Genomic DNA, 12,106 nt, shown 5'->3' on the forward strand with positions numbered 1-12,106 from the left:
TGAATCATAACTTCGCGTGCTGCCATCTAGTGGTGAAGTTTGTAACCTGTATTTGCCTTCTTGAAAAATGAAACTGTACCTATACATATTATAATATTATGTATATATGTAGTTGAATCTATTAATAAATGTTTTCTTTGCACAATAAACAATTCAAACTCTGTGTGATAGAAAAATATAGTCAAGTCTTTCTTTAACTGACTAAGCGGTTTTAAAAATTTACTAATCTTGATAATTTATATATAATTTAATTATTTTCAATTGCATTTAGTTATTTAGTTATGTATGTAGTTATTACTTACGTGGACTTCAAAATAGGAAATAGTCATATCTTTAATTATAAATTTATTCTCTATTTTATCAGTTTTTTTAAACAGATAAAGTCAGCATCAATTTATCAAGATATTATAAACTAACATTGAAGCGCTAAGTGATTTCTTTAATGGTTTTAGAATTAATTGTTTTCCTAGTTTTTTCTTAAATTCAGTCAGGCAAAAATATCTAGTTTATTTAAAATTACTAATTTATTAATTAGATAAATATCTAGTTTATTAATTAGAGAAGACGAAAAGTCTTGTCTCTTAAGTTTTAAGATATAAATAAGAAAAATAGAATGTTTAGCCATCGTTTAGTAAACGTGGAATATTTATCTATTTTTCTATTAGTTTGATAAAGGAAAGAAAACGAAATATATAAAATAAAAACAATTTTGTTTATTTATGGCGTTAACAAAGTTCTTTACTCTATAATACATCGTTGGTAATGACATCGATTCAGATTTAACACTAGTATTTACAAAGAAACATGCTAACCTTACAGTACGATCAACTATTTTACAAATAAATTCTTCACAATAACTGGTCGTAATAAATAATTTACAACTTACAGACAAACTTCGCGGTCTAAACGATAAAACTTAACAAAGGGAAGCTAGTGACAAGAAGTATCTCGACAGTCTTACTCCTATCTACAAGATAATCTCTTTTTGGTACAAATCTCACTTTGCTGACGGCGGCTAGTCTACAGAATGCGTCGAAACAAAATCACAGTTAACTTAAACCGCTCACTAACTACTCCAACATATTTACAGAACACTTGATATGACGCACTTTAAGCTTTAATCTAAAACAATAAATAATCACGTCTTAATTGTCTATAACACTCCACTGATGTTCACTTCAGGGAAGAGACAGCGGTCTTCAATAGATTACGGAGACCGGCCGCCTTAGCTGGTCATCATGCGGGCTGTGTTGTGTCGGAGGAGACACGGGGGACGATGGAGCAACTCCGTACTGGTGGAACAGAGGTGATGAAAACGGCTTAGGTGGTCCCGTCGGAGTGGTATACAGAGACGAATAGAACGATGAAACGACCGCCGCCGCTGATGATGCCGTCGGCAACTTTTCCGCCGTTGGAGCCATTAGTTTTGAAAACTGCAGATGGTCCAATTGATGAGGGAAGTAAGGTGACACTGCTGGGTATGATAACGGGTCAAATTGTCCAACATTTGGGGCCGGGCCAGCGAAATAGGGCAGCGGGAAGCTTGGAAAACCGCCAGCGCCGGGCGCGCTGCCGGGTGTCGAGGGCTTGGGCTTCCTGCGCGGCCTGTATTTGTAGTCTGGGTGCTCCTTCATATGCAATGCACGGAGCCTCTTCGCTTCATCAATAAACGGTCTCTTCTGCATTTCAGACAGCAACTTCCACTCAGCTCCGAGTCGCTTTGATATCTCTGAATTGTGCATCTTCGGGTTGTCCTTAGCAATTTGTCGTCGTTGTAGTCTGGACCACACCATGAATGCGTTCATGGGTCTTTTGATGTGTCCTTCTGACTGAGGCGAAGAAGCCGGCAAGGGCTGTGGAGCGCTCGGGTATTCCGGGAGCATACCGGGATGCATGGAAAACGCGTACGGGTGATGACTAAGTGTCGACATTGTCGAAGACAATTATAGCATTAGCTGTATGGCACAAAGGTAAATGGGCACTGAGAAGGCGATTGTTTCGCTTCGAAGTCGGGCGATAGACTGAGGAGCCTGTGTGGTGCTCGCGTGGGTATCGGGTCGGCGCGGGACGGGAAAGGGGCGGGGTGGGACCCGCCAATGGGGGCCGTTCAGTTCGGCCCACCTTGCGCTTATCGCTCTCTCTGTCTGTCGTGTGACGGGCCGTATATCCGGCTCCCTCGCAACAATACCCCATGCTGTACAAGCGAGGCATATCGCCTCAACACGACTTCATGCATGATATAACCGCTGGAATAGAAGCGAGCTTTGCTTCACACTTCTATTTCGAAGTTTCTTTAGTGCTTCAATCAAAGACCTTTTTATTGCTACTTATTGAAGTTTATGAAATATGCAATTGATGTTTTTAATGTTATACTTTTTGATATGAGTTCTGTGAGTTTGAATCGTGACAATCTGACTTTAATATTTATTTAACGAATTATGCCACTTATGCGTTCAAGACGTTTTTCCTAAAAAATCTGCTTTTAAGTAAATTCAGAGTGGATATTCAAATATGAGAGGTGCTCAGTTCTGTATATTGGGACCTAGTGTAAACATTATCGTGAATTTGTATGGATAGACGTTTTATTTGTATTAGGATTAATCTTTTGATACCCCGACTTCGGTATCTGCTCGAACATTATTTATATAAATACTTTTTAGAAGACCAGTACTTTTATTACATATAATATTAAAGATACACACGCGTGACGAACGCGTAATTTGATTTCAGATTTTATCAGTTCTATCTTTTTACAGTCCAGTTAATTGTTTAATTAAATGTTGCGTAAAATTAGTTATTTATTTCCAACACACAAATATACAGTATTTAACATATTCCTCACCCATATACTATAATAATAAATAATGAAAATTAATAAATAGAAGAATAAAACAAATTTAAAAAGTTTGGTCCCTGTGGCAGTGTACCTTTAACGCTGGCAGTATTTCCTCGTTGTATTGCGATACTTATTCGTTGAGCGAGGAAAGCACCAGCTCTGGGGTGCAACCAGGCGCCAACTTAAGTCTTTATTCAAGTAACTTTATAATAATATAACTTTTTCTATATATGCAGGTATGATTAAATATGTAGCGTTTCTAATAAGACGCAATACCTACCGGAATACAAAATCATATAAGAAGGTGTGACCAATATCTATATAATATGATATCGCATATCTGTTTAAACTGTCATTTATAGACAAAAGATGAGCAGCCTTTTGTTCCTGACACACTCTCGAATATTGGGTGTATCTCACAATGATTTTCCGAGCCCATGTTAATTGAGCAGGTGGAAAAATCACGCCGGAGTTCAAACACCGAACTCAGGTTGAATAGTTTAACACATTTATTAATGAGTTTAATTTTACTATTGTTAATTTCATGTTTAACATAAAAATTATAAGACAATTAAAAAAATACAAATGTTCAAAACATTTTTTTTATGTAGGTATTAACTAGAACAATGACGCATAGTATATTGTGATTATCGATTAAATAAATGCTAATAATAACATTTAAAAAATAGAGTTTTTATTTGAATTTCGATTTATAATACACACAATATTTTTTTAACAGTAGTCTTGGGTTCGATGTAAAGCAATTGTTTACAATTCAAAGTAATTTATAGTAAATACTGCTTTTTGATAAGTATAAAAGTAAAATTCTATGATTACTCCATAATCTTAAATCTCTCTTAGATCTTAGATCTTAAAAGTATAAGCGCCGAAGCATCAAATGAATAGCAAAAAATACATAACTTGTTCTGTTTCAAACAATTAATCTCATTTAGTAAACTTATATATTTTATTTAAGCATAAGGGACTCGTATCTCTTAATATTATGGTTGAATTTACATTGCAGTATTTTTCAACAGCCTAGAGTATTGCCGTTTTTAGAATTGTTAGTGCAATAAAATAATTATAGATTTTTTGTTTTAAAATAATTATAGCGTTTTCAAAAATATTATTTTTACTACAAATACTTATGGTTCGTATTATTAGATATGTACTTATTTATTGTAAATATTATTACCTTCCTTAGGAACGGCAGGATCATACCTAATTTAATGAAACAAATAGGTACTTCTAGATACTTCTGTTGAACCAGTGACGTTTCCTAGATTAACATAACTAGATATGTTTTTGTAACCATTTAGATTTGTGCGGCATGGTTGTAAAGCCTGTATGCTAATTTATGTATCTAATTACAAACAATTGTTCATGATCCATATAGAAATATACAAAATATGTTGCTAAGCGCCAAACTCGAAGACAGCTGGACCAATTCAAGTGTTTTTTTATCTATCCTGGAGGAACGTTTTTATGGAGAGAGAAACAGGAAATATATAAAAATATAGTTTTATTTAGTACTTAGGGGTAGCATAGCAAAATGTTCCATATGTATGCAGCTACTAAAAAGGTAGGCTTACAAATGATTTTAAGCGACACGAAGTTCGCAGGGGCATTCTTTAATAAAATCTACGAATTGTTGCTATAACGACTGGCACCGAAAATACCTCGGGCTTGATACACTTAACCACGAACGTCGCGGTCAGCATTTCACTAATATAGGTTTCTTAAATAATTATTAATTATTTAAACTAGGGGAAAAGCCGGATAGTTGCCCCACTTTTCGAAAAAGCTTTATATTTTTTAAATATGAACTTGCTGAAAATTATTTAGTATGTATCTCGCTACATTGGTCTTTTATCTTCTATAAAAGCCTATTTTTGTATACATAATTAACAATGGTTTTGAATAAATACTGTTTTATTTCACCTCTCAGAAAAGGGATAGTTGCCTACTATGGCGGATAGTAGCCTAGCGTAGAAAATGCTTCGGGGGATACTTGCCTCGTGCGTTTTTATTTTGGATAGAAATAAATTTATATCAATTAGAGTAATCTTTATTGTTTATTTAACAGTCTTTATAATTTACTGAGATATTTTATTAAGTATAATTTGAAATATTAAGAAACAACAGTAATTTTTCTCCTTTTTCACCGGAAGTAACTGATTTAACTGCTTTAGCACCTTTCTTAGCTAATACTTTACCAATTTTATTATTGAGTTGGACACCGCTTTCATCCATGTTAAATATTTTATCTGGCTTATCCAGAAAATTATTCTCAGTTAAAATAGTTGTCAAGAGTTTGAAAAAAATTTGCAACTTCTGTTCTGTTGAGACCCTTCGCTCTTTCAATTGATAAACCCTCAGCTTGTCTCAAAGTTATATCAGGATTTTAGCCATTGAGGTCCAGCCATTTTACTCTCATTAATAAAGTTGTGCTTTAATCCCAACTTTGTCTCAATTTTTCGAAGGCAAGTGTTAAGCTATCTTCTGTCCAGTTGATGTTGATGAGGCATTTTACTTATCTATAATAAATATATAAAACTGTGAAGTAGATATATATTTAATTTACAACAAGTTAGAGACAAAGTAAATTCGAATAAACACCAAAAAAACAGCAAAAAAATAAAATCCGTCTTTGCTTGTTAAGAAATGTTTAGTCACTCTAGGGGCAACTATCCGCGACAGTAAGCAGGGCGACTATCCTTTTTGATGCGGATACTTGCCCTTTTTATTTGCGTAATTAATAAAAATTATTTAGCAATAAAACATGATAAACAGTGTAATTTAAACTCTAATGCATGCAAAGAAACAAAAAGTTGACTGAAACCACGATCAGTAATAAAAATATTCAATAGAAATTACTTACCAATATAAATATAACGCCCGTCAAAGTTTCGGCGCGGAAGATTTTTGCTTACACGTACAAAACACTTGGGCCTATTCCGATGGCTTATGTGGCATTTAGGCCTGAAGGGCAGTCACTACTTATTGTAGTAAAGCGCCAATACAAATTATAATCTTAACATAGTTTTTTAAACACCGGGGCATGTATCCCACCGAGGCAACTATCCGGCTTTTACCCTATTCACTGTTAGTATTTATAATAGTTTAGGTTATATTATTAGGGTTTGTTAAATTTAATTGACATACATCCAAATTTTTAAAAATTCAAGTACATAAACAAATTATGTAAGTTTAGTATTCTAAGACCAGTGGCGCCATCTAGGTGACGTAAAGTAAAACTGAATGTTACACTTACATGACATGCCTCTCAGACGAATAAACGGTTAAAGTTTGTAACAGTGAAATTAACGATTGATTTAACTTGACAAAGACAGTATATGGAATAAAATAAATACCAAAACCTTTTAGGGTTGGACCTCAGAATTATGTATCTGTTCCGTAATAATTTCTTATAGACAAGTAGGTGATCAATCTTACTGTGGCTGACACACACCGTAATTTTTTTGGGTCTAAGGCATGCCGGTTTCCTCAGGTTGTGTTAAATGCATTCTTAGGAGTCCATTGGTGCAAAGCCGGGGTTCGAACCAACGACCCCAGAGATGACAGTCGCACGTTAAAACTATTAGGTGTTATGGAACTATTATAAACTATGAATATATTGGGAGTCCACAGACTGTCATAGGTACCGCCTTTGTTGGTTGATACAATGAAAGCTTTTTATTAAACAAATTAATAACAAACATTAAAATGTAATTATTAACATTTCATAGAATTTGGGTAATTTTTTGCATATAATTAAAATGAATGTTCAAATCTTAAAAAAAGGTAAAAAGCGCGTGCCGCTTTAGTATTTAGACTTCATTTTTATTATAATTACTTAATAGATCTATTGTTCAAAATGTTCGCGTGTCCTTTTTAAGTTTTTATGGCAGATTATAAAATTGTTTTTGTATTTTTTACCGGCATTGAACCGGGTTTTTGCTCTGTAACAGGCCAAAAGAGAATCAAGAGAGCGGCGTTTAGTTTGAGGAAAAGCTGTTTACCAACTTCTCCTTCTAAACTATGAGACTAAACTATCTCCTAGAACAATTTTTTTCATCAAAAATGTATAGAATAATGTTCTAGAACTATAATGCATATTATGTCATAAGACGAACTCCATAACCTGTACCCCAGGGGCATGGGGTGAGGGGTAGGTGGGGTCAGCCTGTGTATGGAGTACGAAAGTTATTTCCTTTCAAGAATTGGTACGCTCTTTTCTTGAAGGACCCTAAGTCGAATTGGTTCGGAAATACTTCAGTGGGCAGCTGGTTCCACATACCTAGTGGTGGTGCGCGGCAAAAACTGCCTTAGAAAACGTTCAGTAAAATAATTATTTTAATATATTATTCCTGTAATAAAATCACATGTTTCTCTGTCATACGAAACTTCAACCGGTTTTATGGAAAAAATATTTTTCTGGAACATCGTTTTATACGTAACCACGCTCTCCTTATTAATTAAAAATTTAATTTGCAATTTTTGAAAATTCCCTTAGTTGCATTAAGTTAATTGGATAATATAAAAAATGTATAGACAATACGTACATTATTGAGATTGCCCTCCGCGAGACGACCTGTATTATCATTTAGCCGTTAACCGGGTGCATTCTTGCTGAAAAATAATAGCCCTGCGTAGACGTAGAGATGGTTGCACTGACAGGTTAAACGGGATGTCAAAAGTGACATTTGACATATGCGATCTTTTTTATGCAAAATTTCACGATTTTATAGTCTGTGGCTCTCGCAAAAACTAAACATAACTGATTAAGTTAGATAATAGATAGATTGATTTGTGTTTTTAGGTTTTTTATATCGTAGCTCACACCAATAAGGCCACTTAAAAATTGAATTTAAAATTATTTATTTATAAGTAACATTACAGCTTATAATAGAAAAAAAAATAAACAAAGCCAAAACAGATCACATTATTAAACAAATATACGAATCAGAAAACATAAGTAGATAAATAGACAAAATAAACTGAAATTAAACATACTACAACTTAATGTTTTAAAGAAAAAAGAAATTGTTACTACTGCTAAATAAAGATAAATTCTTAACGGTTAGTTATAATCTAACTCCAATAAAATATAATTTTCCAGTTAATACATGATACAAGCCTCAGTTAAAAGCCTCCATCAGCTGTCAAGTTAACCCCAAGTTAACATAACCACAACCCTCCTGCCTGCGGCTCAAAAAACTATAATGATATGTCGAGTGAGGTGTCAAGGGAAATTTGAGTAAATTAAAATAGGAAGATATAGCGAATAACGCTGCAACTCGCATTGTTCCCGACGCGAACTGAGCGAAAAACTAACTAGCTTTTCATTCCACCTCTCGCTCTGTTTACATGCATTTTGTGAGGGACAGAAATATATAATTGTGGCTTATAGACGCCCTCTCGCATTGTGGTGGAGTAAGTAATTAGGTGTGGTGCTCATTTATATGAGATATAATGTTATTTTATGCTACGTAATGCTCTTACTATATTACTTGGGGGACATTGTTTTGTGCGGCGTGAAAAAACATTGGCTGATAATTAATATCTAAATGGAAATGTCTGATTTTAAGATAAAAACTAAGCCTGTATGGTCACGTCATAGCATAAAGTACACATTTAGATTTTAAACCCAACACCCTACTTTATATATTTAAACAGATAAATATGTAGGAATACAAATATGTAATTATATTAAGTTGTTGTATTTATATCTGTCGAGAACAAAGTATTACAACAATGATTATAAAAGATATATGTTATATGATATAATATCGTTTATTATAACCTAAACATATACTGTTCAAATATAAATTAGTCTTTGCTCCAACTTCGATTTTGTTCCCTTTGGAGTATAGACTCTTGGGCCGTGAGGTTCAAGTGCACAGGCGCTAATTACTTATTTAAGTTGGCGTCTGGTAAATAGTACCGGTGTCCTCAGAGCTGGTGCGTTTCTTGTACAACGAATAAGTACCGCAATACAGCGAGGAAATGCTCCCATTAATGGCAGCCGTGGCTACAGGGACCAAACTTTGTAAATTTGTTTTAATTGTCTATTTATCAATTTCTAATTATTACTATTACTATGTTAAGAATATTGTAAATACTGCATATTTGTGTTGGAAACATTTATTATAGGTAAAAAATATTTATTTATTAAAGCATGTATTAATAAATAACCTTGTCACATAAGTCTAACGCCACAAACTTTCGTATAAAACCAAGAATCGGTTTCGGATAAAAATACAATGGTATTCTTTCTTGGCTATCGATACGATATAATCGTTCTCCTATCGAAAAAGTTGGACATTAAAAGATGCAACTGGCACCAAAACGATATTAGGTACGTATCAATAGGTTTTATTTGTAGTCTCTATATATCTAGCCATCGAGGAATATGCTTTAAAGGAGTATTAAGAATATCCATAGCGCTAAAACCCTACATCATAAGCACACCCCACATATACACTTTGACACCATCACACAACACAGCCGAATTTATTACTTAGTACATATTTAATAATTGTTGAATCCATTTTTGGCTATATCTTTATTATAACTGCTTTTCGGTATATATAATTTATGATAGCTTACTTATTACGAAATAAATAAATATGTGATCCTATTACTATAATAAGTAAACTCCCATAGGTACCTACTGGGACATACACTCTCTACTTGATATTACAGTAAACTCGAAACAATTATAGTTACGCTGTGAAAACACCTCAGCACTGCCTTAACAGTAACCACTAAACAGCGGGGGTGTAAGTAATTCCTTAGGAGATAAATCGTAAATTGTAACTAAGTAGAAACACTTGTTAGCTACGGCAAAATTGTACCTCAATAAAACTATTGTTTAAAACAAATACTTCTATAAAGAGACAAACGAAATGTAGCTTTTGAGAAATCTTGTACACAATGGTAAGCTTACAACCGCAATAAAAATAACGGTCGTTTAACGATAGTTTCAAAAACAATTGCTTATTACGACTATAATGTCCGAATATTGTTTGAAAATAATATTTTTATAGATATTATTGTTCTTGTTCTTTGAGCAGAAGCCGAGCCTAAAATGGTATTAACTATATAAAAAAAGCCTTGGCACAATCCACAGTTTTCTCGTTCTTAGAGTAACGTTATGTTAACAAATTATGCCCAGGTATTGTAAATTCCCTTTATTAAATGCGTAAAACAATGCGGTACAGTTAAAAGATCTTCCTTGTAAAACACGTGAAACCTAGACGCGATTAAATCTACAGTTAAAATTAACTTTTAACCTTTGCTTAAAAGTTATGCCCTCAATTCTATTCACTCATGTATTTCTTGTAATACATATAACGATTATAAAACTCAATACTTTAACAATCGCCAGATGACTTTCCAAACTTCTCTTTTGCCTATTACACATCATTCAAGTGCAAAATCGCATACATAACAGCGGAGTCCAGTGCCAGAAGATTTATATTATTAATCTTATTAAATTACTAGCAGACCGGCCAAGCGTTGCTGTGGCTAAGGTTTTAGTTATACTACATACCACCATGCTTTTTGGTGGTAATGCCATTAAATTGTAGCTTATGTAAAAACGTCGGTACTTTCAACACAGCGCCATCTGTTAGAATTGTGACTATCAAATAATAAACAAATATTTTGCAATAAAATAATATTGCGGGTATAAATTGAGATGTAAGCTATCCTATCTTTTAAGTTAGATCAAACTGCACACGGTGTGCAAATTTGATTGAAATCGGTTCGGTAGTTTAGGAGTCCATAGCAGACAAACAACGTGACACATAATTTATATATATTAAGATGTAATACTCATCAAATGCAACTCTGCAAAACCCAGAGACTGAGATCTTGATGAGATGAGAGGCAAGCCACTTGAAGCAAATGCCGGAGACGAAGTCACGAAATACCAAGACTCAGAAGAGAAAGTTTACTAACTAGAAGGAGGTTGCTAAGAGTAGAGAACGGAGCAGGATTTGTAGAAGACAGGACCCATAAAGGGGAGAGTCACTGGATGTATTACCAATGTAGGTTAAGGCTACAACAGATAGCAGTCTATTAATTCAAAAAAGTTTCCTCATTTCTAGTTTTAAATAGACATTTGCAAAGACGAAACCAACAGTGCTCATTACCAATTATAAAAACTTACCAACATTACACTAACTTTCTAATTAACTCGACTTAACAAAAGTGCATATGAGGGTGGCAAGAATTGCTACTTTAACAATTATATGTGTAAACAAAATTGGACTTTAAAACTCACCAGTTACAACCCTAATTTCGAACGAGAACTTCATGTAGACCATAACGAGTAGATGTTTTAAAGAAAAATTAACTTTGTTCGGTGGTTTTAAGGTCAATTTTAGAGTTCGGGTATAAGATAGGGTTGTCTCAAACAAGTTCATTATGCACTTAGACAATTAGTGTACGCCCGCGGCCAGTGCAGTCATTGTCAGCCCTGAGCCCTTCCGTTTCGCGCCTTCCTTCTTTGATTATGCTCATTAGACGGTAAGATTTTGTATACTTTCAAGTTCCTAGTTGACGATACATTTCAGCGCATTGAATTTTCTCGCTATTATTTCGAATTATTTAAATGAAAATTACATTTAACTAGAGCGAGGGACTAAAGATTTTCAATGGCCTGACAATATAACATTCAGTAGTATCTCTATCTTCTATTCTATCTTTAAAGGAGAAGAAGACGTGTGTTATAGACATACTCGTATTTGATGGTTCACAAACGAAATTTTTTATCGACATTGAAAATAATTCGTCTCAATCTTTTTTTTACGTCACAGGAGGCAGTCTTGATTCGGAAATACTTCAGTGGGTAGCTAGTTCCACATAGTGGTAGTGGAACAACGGACATCGGTAATCATCATCATCTTAAAACTTCTAAACATTTATTTCATTCCGTGTTACAGTTTAATCTTAGCTCCGAGTTATATTAATTAGTTCAAAAATAATGAACGAATGCAGGCATATCTTATAATATATCTAAAAATGTGCCTGAAAAAATTGCAAAGCAAAACATGTTTTGTCTCTAAAATAATAATCTATTAATTACTAACATTTAACACTAATTCGGCTTCTAAATTGAACGTAATTATATAAAAAAGAGTATACTCCTTCCTCAAAGGCCGGTAACACATCCACTAAAATGGGCGTCCTGGCTCGTTTGCCTGTATTATTATTATATTTAAAAAAATGAAGTTAAGATAAGAAATAATGCTTGAACAT

At 33.8% G+C, this 12,106-nt stretch overlaps 1 protein-coding gene across 1 annotated transcript; it reads right to left on the reverse strand.

Annotated features, from left to right (window-relative positions):
- Nucleotides 1-693: 693 nt before the first annotated feature.
- LOC125056230 (transcription factor sox-3-like) lies at nucleotides 694-2,021 on the reverse strand. The gene has a single exon (XM_047659262.1). The coding sequence runs from the start codon at nucleotides 1,929-1,931 to the stop codon at nucleotides 1,200-1,202; it is 732 nt and encodes a 243-aa protein (XP_047515218.1). The 5' UTR covers nucleotides 1,932-2,021; the 3' UTR covers nucleotides 694-1,199.
- Nucleotides 2,022-12,106: the final 10,085 nt, after the last annotated feature.

Source organism: Pieris napi, chromosome 14, assembly GCF_905475465.1.
Source record: "Pieris napi chromosome 14, ilPieNapi1.2, whole genome shotgun sequence".
NCBI lineage: Eukaryota > Metazoa > Arthropoda > Insecta > Lepidoptera > Pieridae > Pieris > Pieris napi.